Source organism: Odocoileus virginianus, chromosome 11, assembly GCF_023699985.2.
Source record: "Odocoileus virginianus isolate 20LAN1187 ecotype Illinois chromosome 11, Ovbor_1.2, whole genome shotgun sequence".
NCBI classification, from domain to species: domain Eukaryota; kingdom Metazoa; phylum Chordata; class Mammalia; order Artiodactyla; family Cervidae; genus Odocoileus; species Odocoileus virginianus.
The window spans coordinates 55,842,267-55,860,226 of record NC_069684.1 but is presented as its reverse complement, the minus strand read 5'-3'; the positions used below and the strand labels follow the sequence as shown (position 1 = coordinate 55,860,226).

General features: G+C 37.2%; 1 protein-coding gene and 1 long non-coding RNA gene across 3 annotated transcripts in view; one reads left to right on the top strand and one right to left on the bottom strand.

Annotated features, from left to right (window-relative positions):
• Positions 1-6,171, bottom strand: part of LOC139037528 (uncharacterized) — a 180,629-nt gene extending 174,458 nt beyond the window's left edge. For both annotated transcript variants that reach the window (XR_011490408.1, XR_011490409.1), the window contains exon 1: positions 6,021-6,171. This is a non-coding gene — a long non-coding RNA (uncharacterized lncRNA). The remainder of the gene's footprint in view (positions 1-6,020) is intronic.
• Positions 6,172-6,186: 15 nt separating this feature from the next.
• Positions 6,187-17,960, top strand: part of LYPLAL1 (lysophospholipase like 1) — a 34,123-nt gene continuing 22,349 nt past the window's right edge. The window contains exons 1-2 of the mRNA XM_020904153.2: positions 6,187-6,319; positions 11,186-11,285. Of these exons, the coding sequence (XP_020759812.1) occupies positions 6,226-6,319; positions 11,186-11,285 (194 nt within the window). The 5' untranslated portion in view covers positions 6,187-6,225. The remainder of the gene's footprint in view (positions 6,320-11,185; positions 11,286-17,960) is intronic.

Here is a 17,960-nt window from a genome sequence, read left to right as displayed (position 1 = left end):
CTGACAGGAAAAGTATTTAAATTTAGGTTTTGTACCTCAAAGCAAAGACACCTTCCACCACACAACACTGACAATTCAGTCTAAATTAGTTTGAAATTGTCTGTGGGTTTGTAGATCTTCAACATTGTTTAATAAAAATTTATCTTTTCACATGTATCCTTATATTCTCTCAAGCCCTGTGAAAGCAAATGAAACAAAATGCATACAAATGAAACTATGTAATGTTTCATGTACTATGTAATGCCAAACTATGTAATGCCAAATTAACTTTCTGAATAATCACTGCCTTAAACTCCTGTTTTGTCCCTTGCATGTATTTACCTAAATAATGACAGTAGCACATAACATAAAATTTACCATCTTAACCATTTCTAAGTGTCCAGTTCAGAAGCGCTAAGTATAGTCACATTGCTGTGAAATAAATCTCCAGAGCTTTCCCATCTTCTAAATGTGAAACTCTAAACACATTAAGGATTCCCAGCTGGCGCAAGTGGTAAAGAGCCTGCCTGCCAATGCAGGAGACATAAGAACTGCAGGTTCCAGCCCTGGGTTGGGAAAATCCCCTGGAGAAGGAAATGGCACCCCACTCTAGTAATATTGCTTGGAGAAGTCCATGGTCAGAGTAGCCTGGCGGGCTACTGTCCATGGGGTCACAAAGAGCTGGACACGACTGAAGCGACTTAGCAAGCACACACACACACACACATTAAACAGCAACACTTCTTTTCTCACTTGCCCTGGCCCCTGGGAACCAGCATTCTAATTTCTGTTTCTATGAATTTGACCACTCTATGTGAAATCATAAGAGTATGTGTCCCCTTGTAACTGGCTTATTTCACTCACCATAATGTCCCCAAGGTTCTCTCAAGGTGTAGCATGTAACAGGATTTCTTTCCTTTTTAAGGCTGAATAATATTCCATTGTATTATACACGTTACCGTGTCCTCACTCATCTCTAGATAGACATTTGGGCTGCTTCCATCTCTTGACCATTTTGAATAGTACTACTATAAACATAGGAGTACAAATATCTCTTCAAGACCCTGCTTTCAGTTATTTTTAATATATTTACTTGTATCCATTTTTAACCTATACAAAGAAAATTTTTCCCTTAAAGGCTTACATTTTGCCAGAATTTTGTTTAAAAAACTCTCTGAAAATATAATTAGACAAAGGAATGGTATTTGCCTTTACAATATGAATTGAAGAGGATTTTACAGTTTCTGTATATTCTAATAAAATATAGATATGACAATAGAAAATCCATTGTCATACCTTTACATAAATATTTCCTATTGATCAATGATAGGGATAGATAGATAACTAGAAAGTAGTTCACTTCAGAATAAATTGTAGTTACTTTATAAATTGCAAAGATGGATTCATATGATCTGATTGTTTTTTTAAAAGATCCTTTAAACTCTCTTTTTCCTGGTTTTTAGAAACCATCAGGAAGAAAGTAGAGACTAAAGGTACTAAAATCAGCCACCCAAGGAAGAAGGAAAATTATATTTGCTGATATTTCTGATACTACTAAACAAAAGTTTGTGCAGTATAATAAAGAGTTTTGAGCCATAATATTAAAAGCATAATTAAATATATTTATAAAAGTGGCATGTGTCATAAATTTAAATTCTTTCATGATCATAGAATCACAGAACTTGAGAGCTTACCAAGCCCTACTCCTTGATTTCACAGTTGGAAAAACCGGTCCAAAGAGACTAAATGGCCTGTATAATGTTATACAGCTTGTTACTCCTGAAGTTGGAATATCACTTCAATACTCTGCTCATTGCATGCTATTATGATTACATTTATATTTCATCTGTTCTTAAATGGATGTGGCAGCACATAAATGTTCAAACTGTATTAATAGGGAAACTTCTCTTTTTACTTTCCTTTTTTCAAAAAATATACATGTAAGGCAAGCATCATCTTCCCCGCAGCCCATGGGACAGTCTGAAGACTGAGCCTTCCGTGCCTTCAAGGGAGTGGGATCTGGTTAGGCACTGCTAATAACTCTTGCTCTGAAATTGAAGAGCCATCAAGATCTGTCATGCAAGAGTCAAGAATGGATGGGAGAGTCCACAGACATTACGAAGATCAATAGAGGGATTCCCAAGAGGATTATAAGGACTTAGAGAAAGCTGACTAGGAGGTGTCTCCAGAAAGTAGCTTAGGAATATGGGAACTCATCATGCAAAGTGGTCAAAAGGGAGATGATCCCTTTCCTAAAGAAGAGTCATATGACGATGCTGAGAACATTGCTCCAGTGTCCAGTCACATATACTGACACCCAGCCTGTGTTTGAGGCAGAAACTTCCACTGTCCTCACCCAAGGCCTGTACACTGCTTTGATGTGAATCACTCTGTTAATAATACAACAGGAGTGATAAGTGCCCATGTGCTAGGACTGTATTTGGTCCACATTTGAGTAAGTCATGTATCATCCCCACCATGCTGCCTCAGCCTAGCACACAATGCCCCAGGTGACCTCCTGGTCTGCAAAGACCCCATGTGTGTATGTCATGTATATCTAGTAGGAATAGTGGGGTAAAGTAGGAGGACTCTTCACATCTTTATCCAGAAGCATTGAACTGAAAAAAATTTAAGGTCCCTAGAATTGAGAAAATGACCATACTAAAGTTTATAATCTCATATAGCCATTCATTTCTAAAAAGTTCAGTTTTATTGTTTAATAAGAATTCAGGACCTTTAAGTGTTTTCTAGTTTTTCTTTCATAAAATGTAAGGAGAAAGTATAAAGGAATTTACTTTGCTAACTTGCAAAATTTACAAAGTTACCTAATGCTGAGACATTCTGTCCACTATGTATCATTTATAAATGTGTATGTGTGTGTGTGTGTGTGTGTGTGTATTTTTCTCTGTCCATTGGAATAATGCAACAGATAAAAACCAACCAATGGAGAGGGTAAGATTTGATGCTCTAGAATGACAAAAGAAAATATAAAAACTGTCTTGTCTTCATGACTAAAGTGATTCCATTTAACTGTGATCATTTGAAAGTACCAAATATACTACTCTAAATGGCTAATCTTTCAAGCTTTTTTAAAAAACTAATAAACATGCCCTTAAGGATTTCTAAATATATAGCAGCAAACTAAATACCAACACTACCATTTATATCTTTAGATCCAAATGGGGCTTAAAAAAGGGAGGGCTGGTTACTGGTTTTTTATTTTTATTTTGTTTTTGCTTTTATTTGCCTGTTGTTCTGAGTTTAAACAATGAAATTACCAAAGGGAGTGCATCAGTAAAAGGCACATAGATTAGCTGAAAGGAAATGAGTAACAACAACAACAACAACAAGAGATACAAAAGAGTAAAAGAGTGTGTGAGCAAGAATCTCCCAAGGATGACTCTTCCCCCAAGTTCAAAAGGGCAAAAGATCCACCATAAAAAGAAGCAAACAACCAGCCTGAAACTTAATTACATTTCAAAGCAATGGATGAAAAGACCATGAAAGTTACAAAACAAAGTTACATGAAAGGAACAAAACAGTTTTTTCAATAGTTGCCTACCAGATGGCATTTCTAAATACAGTAATCTTAAACCTTCTGTTTGTTCTATAAATAAAGATGAAAGGAATAGCAACAATAGCTAAGCATTGAAATCACTGGAAACAAAGGGGTATTTTGATTAGGTTTGGAAAAATCTGGCTTATTCCAATAATGATCCTAAATCTGGGAAGGCTCAAATTTTAGGTGAAACTCAGAATCCCAGCATTCAGGTACCTGCTTAAACTAATGCTCCTTCAAGGTGAACTGGTGCTTATTCAAGGTGTAGGAGCAAATCAGGAATTAAAACCAGGAGACTTGGGGATATCTGAAGAAACACAGGAACTCCTAATCGATAAGACTCTGAAGAGCTATAGTTTAAATCCCAGAAGCACTTTTCTTTTTTTTTTCCCTAAAATAAAATAGTTGGAACATACACTAATTTTTGTAAACTCATGTATAAAATGTATGTAACAGTTAAGGTCCTGGACTTTGGAGTCAGATAGAACCAATATATGAATCCAGGTTCTACAAATGACTAGCAGTTATGACCGTTGAGCCAAGTTCTTCAGCCCTTTGAGCCTCACTGGCCAAAACAGAGTAATAGTATGCAGCTTTGTTACAGATCAGGTTTTATGGCCACCTTAATCAATAGGAATTGATAAGAGGCTGGACAAAAAATTCAAAGGCTTTATTGGAGGCCCTGCTGCAGCAGACTGGGGGGAAGAACAAGCAAGAGGTTTCCTTGCTCCCCTGCTCACCCAGGCAGGGCGGTGGGGGGCGGGGGTTGGGGGAGGATGGTGGTAATGAACTAGCTCTTTCCATATGGAGAGGGTAGGGGTGTGCCCAGATGTTGGACTGGAGGAGTGGCTTAACTGGTTTGCCTACTGCTTTGATGGTGTTATGTGCATGAAGCATGTGCAGTCCCCTGCTTTAGCTCCTAGCTCTTCATTAAGTGGCAGCTGGTCTTTCTGTATCTTGTTCTCCATAATTTTCCCCAACTGCACATGCACACAGTTATTTTTAGTCCCTTATAGTTTCCTTGTATTAATATTTTGCTGCTGGAGGAGACATCTATCCAGGTGCAAGCACTGCAGCAAAAGGTCCCAGAGCCCAGGTTCCAGCTTGTCTGTTTCACAGGAATTTACTTATGACAGCGCTTCACACTTAGTAAGTCCCCCAATGAATTTCAGGAGTTTATTATTATTATTAGCAACAATAATCATCATAATTATGCTTCTGATTTTTCTTGTCATTTCAAACACAGGGGGGTGGGGCACAGCAAAGTTTTCCAGGCAGTAAATGGAGTTCTAAGAGTAATCAAAGCCTTACCTGGCATACATCCAGTGGTCTCTCCTAAGCACCACCCTCTTCTCACCTGGCTCTCGAAAGTTATTCAGAATTCAAGTGGGGAAGGTGGTTCTAGACACCGAAGCAATTTCTGAGAATTGGCTATCAGAGCTCTGTCCATCCCAGCCTTTCCTCCTTAATTACTTTGTTCTCAGTATTCTCTGCGGAAGGTCTAGAGACTTGAGAAATGACTCAGCTTTTTTTGATCTGCTTAAGTAATGGCATTTAGGGCCATTCCTGTGGACAGCATTGGTATAACACTGTGATAGCATACAGCTTATCTTGGCATCTGATTCATGAAGATAAGCAGTTTAGTCAATTGGGAGTAACAAAATTACCATGAGCAAATAAAAGTGGCAACTGCTTAAATATGGTGCAGTCTACAATGAATGGGAGGTTAGTGTTTAAGGGCACTTAAAAGTTCTGCAGTTTCTTGTTGAATTTTACAGGAGGCAGGAGCCACCTGCCAGAGCTGCATGCAAGCCTGCTCAATCATGTTTGACTGTGTTCGTCCTGGACCATAGCCCGCCAGGATCCTCTGTCCACGGGATATCCCAGGCAAGAATACTGGAGTGGGTTGCCATTTCCTACTTCAGGGGATCTTCCCATCCCAGGGACTGAACTCACGTCTCTTGAGTCTCCTGCATTGCAGGCAGATTCCTTATCCCTGGCACCTCCTGGGAAGCCCCTTCTGGGGCTGAAGCCATCAGTATTAAAAGATCTCTACTGTTAGGGCTTGATATAGAAAACTGTTAAGCTATTTTTTTTTTTTTTTTTTTGTATTTTAAAAACTGTGATAAAATCTACGCAGCAAAATATTTACCATTTATAAGTGACAAGTTTCAGTGGCATGAAATACAATACATTCACCATGTAGTATAATCATCACCACTATTTCTAGAAAATTTTCATCATTCCAAACAAAAACTCTGTACCCATTGAACAATATCTTCTCATTCCCTGCTCCCCTGAGCCCTTGGTAACCACTACTTTCTCTTGATGAATCTGCCTATTTCAGATACTTACATGGGGCTTCCCAAGTGGCCCAGTGGTAAATCATAACACCTATATGTCTCCAAATGAAAAAGCAATCTTGAATTTTAGGACTGCAGTTGAAAATCCTACAGCAAATAAGTAGATCCATTAACCTTACCAAAGGGGTCACCTGTATGACACCAGTCCTAGCAAATGCAAACCCTCAGTACAGCCTAATCGGACTCAGACTTCGCCGAGAGGCCGGGCTGCGCAACCCCGCTGCGCAAGCGCGTCTCCAGGCGCGCCCCGTGCGCGCCTACGTGCGCGGGCCCGCAGGACGGCGTAGGGGCGGGGCCCGCGCAGCTCTAGTTCAGGCCGCAGTCATGGCCGCCACGTCGGGCTCAGCACGCCTGCATCGCTGCATGGTTTCGCCGGCTGGGAGTCACAGCGCCTCGCTGATCTTCCTGCATGGCTCAGGTGGATTACAGCTTTCCGTCCAGGTTACTGAAGCATGGGAGACGCCCCCGTCTTCGGTTCCCCCAGTGTTGCCCTCGTGGAGGCACGGGTGACCTTGCCTCCTTGTTAACCCCCGCGGATGTGGACACGGGAGCTGGTAACCGGTCCACAGCCGTATCCCCTTGCCTTCCTTTTTTTTGTCTTGCGGCCACTGCCCCGCGTCCTCGCTTCTGGCCTTTGTGCCCCGTCACTTGGTCAGCCCTCTGTTCACATTCTCCATTGCAGCCCTTGGCCACACACATCCCTCCCCCGCCCCGTCGCTTCCTCCAAGTTTAAACAGAGCAAGTTAGATACGTTTTCTGCTAGAGACAGATACATTATGTAGTACTTTAAATACTCAGTTATTAGTGATTTGAGTTTTAGCCACAGTGGATTATTACTCCTTTCTGTGAGACACTGTGCCAGGGCTAAAGTGCCCCCCGCCCCGCATTTCTCCTTCCTCTTCTCTTTGCCCCTCTTGTCGTTCAGCCCCCAAAATAAAGCGGAGCCCCAGGGGCAGGTTCTTCTTCCACTGCCTGCCTTTCATAAAGGTACTCAGTTCTGAATAGCGTTTCTTACACTCACCTGTAGTTACTCCTGTCTTCCCCGCTTCCCTTCTTTCTCTTTCTCAAGAGGTTCAAACTCTTGTTTGAATTTTTGCATTCCTAGTGCAACCTGGGGTAAATTCTTGGGAAATGTTTTTTAAAGAAATGAAACGCAGCCTGTGTCCTTAGGGGGCCCACCGAAAGGTAAAGGCAGTTCATTTAGTTTTACTCAGCAGTGGTCAGAGCCCACGATGGCATGATTTACTGCCAAATGAATTTTAAGAGGGGGAAAAAAATGGTTAGGCGTTATCAACGCTTTTGGAAGATGAAGGGCTTGTTAGGTTTGACAGAGGAAGTGGTCTTTGAGCCAAGACTTGTGTAAGCTTAAAGAGGACAGTGATTGGATGATGGAGGGGATTGCAAAGGTACAGGGTGGAAACCTGGAAATGCCCTCATTTTTAAAATGAGTCTTGGTAGATTGAATAGTTTGTCTGAGGTTACTTGGCTATTGCAATCAGTGGTGGTAGAATTGGAATTTGAACCCAGATCTCTGACTCCAAAATCACTGCTCTGGAGAGGTGAAGTGAAAAAAATTGTGATCTAGTGTTTATCATTTTGGAAATAGAGAAAAAAAGGGCCAAAGATATTTAAAGGGAAATACTTGGCTGATGAAATATACTTAGAAGATGAGAGGCCTAAGATGACAGCAATGCTTATAACTCAGAGACTAATACTAATACTATTTGGGGCTGCAAACAGCAGCCAGAAATAAACACCGAGAAATTCCCCAGTGCTACAGTCCTTTTAATAAATAAATTATTCCACAATATCTTTAGGAAATACTGTGAGACTTTTCTTCATTTTCACCTGGACCACTGTGCTTAAAGTTACTATCCTTACTCCTTTCAGTTTCAAATTACTGACATTTTAAAATTTGTGACTGTGTGTATCTGAAACCCAGACTTGTACCTGCAATTTTTTTTCCCCTTTGTACTTTCAACAAAGTTTATCCAAAGAATTCTGCCACTTATGCAAGTATAATGCAATTCCTATGTATTTTGTGCTCCAACTTACTGGGAATATGATTTTACACTAGACAATGATATATGTGGTTGTGGTATAGTATATGCTTGACTTCTGATTGATAGAAATGTGGCAAACCAGTTTTAACAATTTCTATACTCTTAGAATCAGGTGCTGGCTTTTTAAGGATTGGCCTTTGTGAATGTATGGATCCATGCTCTTTTGTAACATTTAGTTTTGCTTTTCAAGGTAAAAAAGTGTTTAGAGGCAGATTTTGTTTTTTTTTTTTTTTTAATCTTGAGAACTTGAGGTTCTCTTATAGAATACAACAACCTAGAACATCATGTGTGAATGAATGTGTTATATATAATCAACTTAATTTTAGCATTTCCAGTTACTACAATACCAATATCTTCTTTCAGGATGATGAAAGCATGATAGCTTAATTAGCTTTATTTACTTCTCAGGTTAGATTAATTCACACTGTTATATGCTTCACCTAATTTAATGTCTATTTCACACTGAGCTCTAAGATTCACATAGAGCCAAACCCTATATGACTTGCTTTCTCCCCATATAGTAGGTCTTAGTGAATTGACTGAGTCGGCTCTTACTGAAGTCACCAGTAACCTCTGTGTTGCTAAATATAATGGACATTTTTCAGTCATCCTTTTATTTGAACTGTCAGCAGCATTCAGCTTTCTTCTGGAAACCCTCCTGGTTCTTTCTGCTGCTGTTTGCTCTGTGGCTTATTTTGCACGTTCATTTCCCTCTCCCTGGCCATAATATTGATTTCCTCAGAATTCATACCTCGCTCCTCTTCTCTTATTCCCTCTACATTTTTCTCCCCAGGCTAAATTCCATGCAAGCCCACAGATTCTATTTTTATCTCCATTCATGTGAAACAAATATGCGTCTTCATTTTAGATCTCCTTTGAGCGCTAGACCTGTTTATCCAATTGCCTAATAGTCATGCATGCATGAATTCATTCACTGAAGAAATACCTATTATGTGGTCACTGTGCAAAGCACTGTTCCTGACTCTGGGCATACAACAATGAACAAAACAACAGAAAGCCTTGCTCTCAAGGGCCTTTCTTTCTACTGGAGGAAGTATTAATGGTAAAAGAGAGTACATTCCTTGGAAAGAAAGAAGCCAAGATTAGGAAAATGAGATGTATGATGGGATTACAGTTTTAAATAAGGTGATCAGAATAGATTTCATATAGACGATATTTTAGCTGCTAGACTTGAGTGAATCATGTGAATATTGGGTTAGACTGTACAGACAAGAGGAAGACCAGGAACATTCAAGGAATGGCAGTAAGGCTAGGATGCCTAGAGTGATAGGAGCAGGAAAAGACACCTGAGGAGGATTCTGGCAGCAGATAGTGTGGGGCGGTGGTCAGCAGACTTATGTAAAGAGTCAGGTAGTGACCATTTTAGGTTTTGTGTGTCGCATCAATTCTCCTTCACATATTTTTCTTTTTCTCTTCTGTTTTCTCCTTTTTCTTTCTTTCTTTCTTTTTTTTTTTTTTAATTCTTTAAAAAGCCTCTCTTAGCTCTCAGCCCTCAGGGAGCTGGATTTTGTCCTCCAGCTGGCTGTAGTTGGCTCAGCCCTTTGTACCTCATACTTGGTGTCTGCAGACCTGCTGCTTCCTGTGTTTCCTCTCTGGCCAAACACTTTTGCTGTCAGCCTTGAAACCTGTCATGACTGACCGCTGGTAACTAATGTGTTTCCAGTTTCTGTTAATTTCATCGACTTCCCTGGTGGCTCAGTGGTCAAATCCACCTGCCAATGCAGGAGATGTTAATTTCATCTCCTTATTTTGTCTAGTATCTATTTCTGTTTACTCCATAGTCTAAGCAACTGTCATCTGAACAGCAACCACCTGACTGATTCTTCCACATCTCTGTCCTCCTTCAGGCCTGTCTTCACACAGCTTCCAGAATAAGGATTCCAGAATAATCCTTAGAAGTGTGCCCCCTTTCTGCAAAAAATGACCGTCTCGGCTTCTCCATGTTCTCACTGCTCTTCCTCTCGTTTTCTGCCTTTCAGTTCTCGATGCCATGCTGCTCCTTCCTTTGCGGGGTTTTAGCATCTGCCTTGTGCTGTCTGAGCTGCTTTTCCTTCTGTACTTGACTCTTCACCATCCCATAGATCTCAGTTTAAACCATTCCACAACTATCTACTGGATGCCTAGTTTGTGTCAGTCCTGTTTTAGGCATCTGATGAACAAATAACTCAGTGGCTAAACACAAAATGAACCATCCTTGTGGAGCTTATATTCTAATGAAGTTATCTCTGAATCTTGTTGGGGGTAATTCCAAATATAAGAAATCCTTGAAGCACCTAGTATCTTTCTTTTGCAGTGGTTACATTTGCAGCCACTTTCTTTCACATTTCTGTATATGGATATTTGACTGATGTCTGTTTCTCACAATAAGCTATATACTCCATGAGTGCAGGAATTCTTTCTCTCCATCACCTTTCTGTCCCTGCCTCTCTAGCAGTAAGAATAATGTCTCACACATTAATAGGTATTCAGTAGATACTTTTAAAATTGCTATCTTAATGAATTGATTGATTACAAACTAAGAGTTGTTAACTTGAAATTTTTCTCTTTAAGACTACCTAAAGTGAACCTAGTTTAATTTTTTTATGGAAATACATGTATATCAATTCTTGCATGAGGCTTGGTTATTTTTCAGCCATGGGATGTATGATCATTATTTTAGATTATGTAAACATATTGTCAAAATTAATTTTTCATTTTTTCAAGTTCAAAAATAAAAGTATGCTAAATACATCTTTTGAAGGAATTTGTTGTTTTAACCAAGAAAATTGTTTTAGGTTGTTCCAATTGCAAAGGTTTATAAGCACTTTAGGAATTTACTATTTTTAAGAATAAAATAAGAAATGACAGTGTTTGAAATCATATATGGGATTTTTTTTAGAAAAATCAATTTATTTATTTATACCTATTATATCATGTAAGCAGATGGGGAAATTTAAAAAATAAAGCTTAAAGAGGGCTTTAAAGTGATCAGTGGGTGGAGTCAGGAGTAAAATAATCAGAATTATTTCTAACTATTGATGCTTGATCAGTTAGTCCACATTGATAAGTTGGTTTCTATACAGTTTATTTATGAAGAGTTTTTATTTCTTGTTCCAGCCTATGTGACCTGAAAGTTATAAACTGCTTTTAAATACACTGTTCTGTCAAAACACTGTGCTGGCAAAATGTTTTAACTTAATCTAGACTTTGTGATTCATCAGGTGATTCTGGACAAGGATTGAGAACGTGGATCAAGCAAGTTTTAAACCAAGATTTAGCATTCCAGCACATAAAAGTTATCTATCCAACAGCTCCTCCCAGGTATGTGGTCATTAAAATCATTACTCAGTATAACTCTGTGGCATAAAATATGTATATATATATATACATATATACATGTATATATATGTATATGTATATATATGTATGTATGTATATATGTATATACACACAGCACTGGATGGTTTTGCAGCTTAATTCTGTATTTAAAATATTTTAAATTGAGGTCCTTTTTTTCCAGAACAATTTTTTAATTCATTGTTTATCTGAAATTAAAATGTAACTGGTATCCTATGTTTTATCTACAATTCCACCTACTTGTTACCCCCCGAGTTTGACTCAGTTTGGGATGTAGCCACAGCAGAAAGATTTTTTTATATTTTAAAAGCTTCATTCTAGCATGAGTTTTAGTACACATCCAAAAGTGAGATCTGATAGTCTAACCATCATGAAAGCCTGATCCAGGACATTTGTGAAAATGTAAGACTTGCAGTCAATTCGGTGTAGATATATAGAGCAGATACTGGGAGAAACTGAAAATTAGGGGGGATGGGAAGGCAGTAATATTGAGATAGGAAACCTAAAAGAAGATGGTACATTCAGTGATTGATTATGCAGTGTTTTATATGAGGCATTTTTAATTTAGCACACTGGCAGGGTGTTCCTAAAATAGCATCAATTAGAAGGACTTTACAGAATTTGATATAATTAAGGATACTGCTCTAGGAATGTGTAACTATGGATATTTATATCAATACTGATATTTTCACTGTGTAATGACTTAACTACTGACATGCATTTTTTAAAAGTATGTTTTTTTGCAGTAAATGACATAAGAAGTGTAGCTCCTAAGAGTTTGCAGTTATTTGTTCTAGGACCTAACCAGTAGTAGGATTAATCTAGAGTGAGCATGAGGTCACTTGCTGTCTGTAAAGCTTCATGGACCACTTTTCACCAGCAAGTCCCACATCGAGGAAGCCTGCAGTGCCACTCAGTTTGTAGTTTTTAGTTTGGATTCCAAACCTTGGAAGACTGTTTGACTGTATGTTATTAGAAGAATCTGACATTTACAGTGTACTCTGCTGTTTCAAGTTCTCTGACTGATACTCCAAACAGTCTGCTCTGTTTAGGCAAGGAGTTTGGGCACAGATTTATTGACCTTGCTTTTGTAGCATAATGTGGCTTCATTTGGTAGCACCAAGTAGCTGCTGCTTCACATCTCTTGTAACACTTCTCTTGTGCTGCCCATAGAAAGTCTTGTGTCATCTCCTTTGTTTACTATCTTTTAAATAGCATCAGGAGGCAGTGGTGGATGCATGCCTTTCTTAACTCTCACTTTGTACTTGATAAAAGTGAATTTTAATAAACTTTAAAACTGCAGCAAATTTTCATGCTTTGACATTTTCCTTCACACTTTCTGACATTGTCCAAATCTTATGGTGTTTATTTTCTCTCCTGTTTTTCCTTCCATCACCTGCAAGCCTGTAAGTTTTTCTCTACTGTAGTATTTTGTTGACTAAGTTATTCCTACCAGAGTATGCTGAAAATATGATCTGGCTTTTTAAATCTTTCCATTGATGCCACCTAATTGGTATGCAGGGTTAAATGACCTGTTCACCACAGTTTTGTCCTAGAATGGATCTAGTCTCCCATCTTTGAAATGATGCTTCCTGTTATGTAACTTCACCCAAGCTAGATATTTATGGAAATGAGTAAGAATGAAATGTTGAAGCAGGTTTAGCTGTGTTGGCTCTGGTTTGGAATGCCAAACATATTTCCACAGAGGTTAGAGCAGTTTACACTGTTACCAGCAATGCTTGACAGTTCCATTCATTTCACATCCACATAAACAATTTCCACTGTCAGTCTTTTTAACTGTAGCCAATCTGGTAGCTGTGTAGTAGTGTCCTCTGCTTTTCATTTGTAGTTCTCTAATGCTAATGATGCTGAGTATTATTTCTTATATTTGTTGAGCATTTGTATATCCTCAAAAGAAACATCCACTCATGTTGTTTGCCCATGTTTTTATATGTCTTTTACTTATTAATTTATTAAAGCATTTATCTTTTTTAAAACAGATTCAAACATCTTGTCCCTGTCTGGTTTGCATTTTCACTCCCGTAATGACATCTTATGACCAGAAGTCCTAGTATGTTTCCTTACAAGTAAAATTTACAGTGAAATGCAAATGCCTTAAGCATACAGGTCAGTCTGTTTTCATGAATATATGTTCTTGTTTAATTGCTTCAATTACAAGAATGTTTCCATCACCCGAGAAAGTTTTCTTATGCCTCCTTCCAGTTCGTTCCTACCATGCATAGATTACCATTGTTCTGATTTCTATCACTGGAGCATAGTTTGCCAGTTGTTGAATTTCAACTGAATGGGATAATTTAACCTTCTGTGTCTGTCTTCTTTCACTCAGCATAGTGTTTATGTGCCTATCAGTAGTTCATTTAAAAATTTTTGAGTAGATGTTATGTGTGAATATACCACACATTTATTTATGCACTCTACTGTTGATAGACATTTGGATTATTTCCAGTTTTTAAAAACAATGATTATCATTGCTGAAAGCTCTTTTGTGTAAGTCTTTTTGTGAACATATTTTAATGACTTCTTATCTAGAGTGTTCTATTTCATTGGTCTGTCTAGTTTTATGCCAATACAAAAATGGTTGATTAATACAGCTTTATAGCAAATGTTGAAATCAAGTGATATAAGTTCATTTTCAGCATTTTTCATTCTAGGTTCTTTGCATTTGTATGTAAATTTTAGAATCCACTTACCAATTTGACAGAACACCTGTTTGGATTTTGATTAGAATTGCATGTAATCCATAGCAGGTTTATTTACAGGAAGTTAACATGGTATGTCCCCATTTTAGATCTTTGTTCATTTCTTTCAGCAGGGATATAGAATTTTCAGTAGAGAGGTCTTTTGCTAAATTTAGTCACAAATATTTCATGTTTTTTCATTGTATTGTAAAGAGAATTTTTTAAAAGTTTAGACTTCTAACTTGATTGTTACAAGTCCATAGAAACACTTTTAAATTTTCTTTTATTAAAGCGTAGTTGATTTGCAGTGCTGGGACAGTCTCTGCTACAGCATGGTGACTCAGTTATGTACATAAACACATTCTTTTTCTATGATTTTTTCCATTATGGTTTATCACATGATATCAAATATAGTTCCCTGTACCCTATATAAGAAACACATTTGGATCTTACTCTTATATCTTGCTGTCTTCCTAAATTCACTTATTTCTAGTAATTATCTAGTAGATCCTTTATGTTTTTTGTGTAAATGATCATATTGCCTATAAATAAAGGCAGTGTTCCTTTTTCCTTCCCAATCTTCTTTTTACTATATTGTCTTGCATCATTGTGCTTATTTGAATGTCTGATAAAAGTGTTTAGTAGAATCAACGAATGCCTTCTTGTATAATCTTAGAGGGGAAGAATTCAGTATTTCACCATTAAGTATGATATTGTAACAGGTTTTTCTCTGTGCACCTTTTATTAGGGAAATTTATTTCTTTGCCTAATTAGCTGAGTTTTTTTTCTGAATTGGTTAAATCATTTTTCTGTACTTTTTGAGATAATCGTGGTTTTTATCTTTTATTTTGTTACATTGGTGGACATTCAAATGTTAAACCACCCTTTCATTCTTGACTTAAACCCCACTTGGTTATAATGTATTATTTGTTTTATGTGTAGCTGAATTTGATTTGCTAGGATTTTGTTGAGAATTTTAATCTGCATTCATGAGGGATATTGATCTGTAGTTTTCTCTTATAAAGTTTTGTTATCTAGATTATACTGTCTCTTTTTATTTTATTTTACTTTTTGGCCATGCCATGTAACTTGCAGGATCTTAACCGGAGATTGAACCCAAGCCCTCAATAGGGAAAACACTGAGTCCTAACCACTGGACAGCCAGGGAATTCCCAAGATCTCTTAAAATGTGTTAGAAAATGTTACCTTCCTGTTTTCTGAGTTTGTATTATTTTTTCCTTCAGTGTTCAGTAAAATTCACTAGTGAAATTATTTGTACCTTAAGTTTTCTTCTGTGAAGTTTTGATAATAAATTCAGTTTCTTTCATATAATGAGACTATTCAGATTTTCTGTTTCTTTCTGTATCAGTTTTGATCATTTGTGTTTCTCATAGAATTTGTATCTTTAATTTACCAAATTTATTGATATAAAGTTGTTCATATTCTTTTTTAATGATGTTAGGATTTGTGCTGATATTTTTTATTTCATTACCAATATTAATAATTTATATCTTTTTTTCTTTATCTTGTCAAAGGGTTATTAATTTTGTTAATCTTTTCATAGAGTTTTGGCTTGGTTATTTTGTGCTCTTTTTCTGTTGTTTATATTTGCTTTTACATTTGTTATTTCCTTCCTTCTATTTATATTAAAGCTCTAAATTTCTCTCTTATTACTGCCTTAGGTAATTCCCAGTAATTTTCTCTCTTGTATTTTTAATATATTGAAATCTTTTCTATGTGCTCACGAGAGTGAAAGTGTTAGTTGCTCAATGGTGTCTGACTCTGCATCCCCATGGTCTGTAGCCCGACAGGTTCCTCTGTCTATGGAACTCTCTAGGCAAGAATACTAGAGTGGGTTGCCATTTCCTTCTCTGAAAGAATACTGGAGTCAGTTGCCATGCCCTCCTCCAGGGGATCTTAAAGCACCCCAAACAACAGTTGTTGTGTGGTCATCCATCCATGGGTTAGAAATTCAGAAAAGGCACAGTGCTAATGTCTTGATTCTGTTCTGTGAAAACTGGGGCCTCTGTTGGGAAGACTTGAAGTCTGGGCATGACTAGAATCATCTGAAGATTCGCTCGTATCTGGCACTTAGTACTCGATAATATCTGGGATCTTCCTTTGGTCTTTTGCTCTTGTTACCGTAACAACTACATGAGTTTTTAACTGTCTGATGTCTTGGACATCCTGGCAGCATGGAAGCTGATGTCCAAGAGCAGATACACTAAGGAGAACCAGAAGGAATCTGTGTTGCCTTTTAAGACCTAGTCTTAGAAGAAGTTGCATAGTGCTATGTCCTCTCTAGTCAGAGGACCACTCAGAGTCAAGGAGAGAGACATTGACTCTACCTCTTGATGGGAGCATCTGAGTCACATTGTAAGAAGAACATGTGGGATGAAAGATACTTTTCTGGCCAGATATGGAAAACAAGAGTTCTGCAAGCTTCTTTAACCCATAAATTATTTAGAAACATGTTGTTAGCGTCCCAGCATTTGGGGTCTTTCTAGGTGTTCTACTGCTATTGATTCCTGATTTTGTTTCTGTTGCTGCCGGTATTCTGTACAGTTTCATTCTTTTGATGCTCACTGGCACTTGTATCACGATGGGCATGTGGTCTCTCTTGGTGACTCATTGTGTATAGGGTTCGATAGATGTCAGTAGTTCAAGGTGATTATACTAAATTTTATATTTTTATTTTAAATCTTTATGTTTTCTTAGTGATTCCAAGTCATTTTATTAGTTACCACAGAATGGGTGCTGTTATCTCCAACTGTGATTTTAGATTGTTCTGTTTCTCCCTTTGGTTCTGCCAGTTTTTCTCTCATGGTTTTTAAGCTATATGAGGTACATTTCCAGGCAGGTTTACTGTCTTCCTTATTAAGAGCTACTTTTATCTTATAAAATGCTCATTTTTAAATCTCTGGTAATGCTTTGAACTGTACTTTGTTTAATAATCATATAGGATTTATCAGCTTTTCTATGTTTACTGTTTGTATAGTGTATATTTTTTTAATCTTTTTACTTTTAACATCTATGCCATTATTTTTAAGATTTATTTCTTATATATAACATAATTTGGGCTTTGTTTTTTCCTTAATCAATCTAGCAGTTTCTGTCCTTTAAGTGATTTATTTAGACCATTTGCATTTATTGTAACTATTGCTATATGTGCATTTAAATTTATTGCTTTTTATTTCTCTTTTTCCCTTTTCCATCTTTTTTGGATTTAAGAAAATTAATACTTTGTTACCATTTATAGTTTTTTTTTTCCTGATTGTTCTAAAGACTATAGGATATATATCACACCTTTTACCTACTTAGAGTTAGTTTTTTACCACTTTTCACAAAATGTAGAAGCCTTATAACCATATAGCTTCCTTTATCTTCCCCTCCTTAATGTATACATGCTGCTTGTTATATGTGTTTTATCAGCATACGTTGAAAACTCTGTCAAACAAGGTTATAGCTTTCGCTTCTAGCAGTCAGACATGCGTTAAAGAACTTAAGAGAACAGTGGTCTATTCTGCTCACACCCTGTTGTGGCCTCTTACAGCAGATCAGTGTGTTTCGATTAAACTGTGAGTTGCCACTCTGGCTATAAGGTATTCCTTTTCTCAACCCTATTTAATAGATGTTTTTAATCAGCTGAGTTAGGGCATACTCAGTAAAAGTCAGCATTTAGCTGCTGTGTTGATTTAAATGGAAAATGTTGCTTCATTGTTTTATTATGTTAATTTAGACTATATTTAATTGAAGTGCTCAATAAAGATTTTTATTTCTGTGACATACTTTAGCTGTATTTGTAATTAGAGGTTCTTGTTGGTTTGAGTTTACTAGTAGAATTTCCATTTTAAAAATAATTTTTAATAAGCTATTAATAATTTATATGATACAGTTTCTTAGTGTTTTGAAAAATTCTAAAAGTAGCAAGATTCAGTCA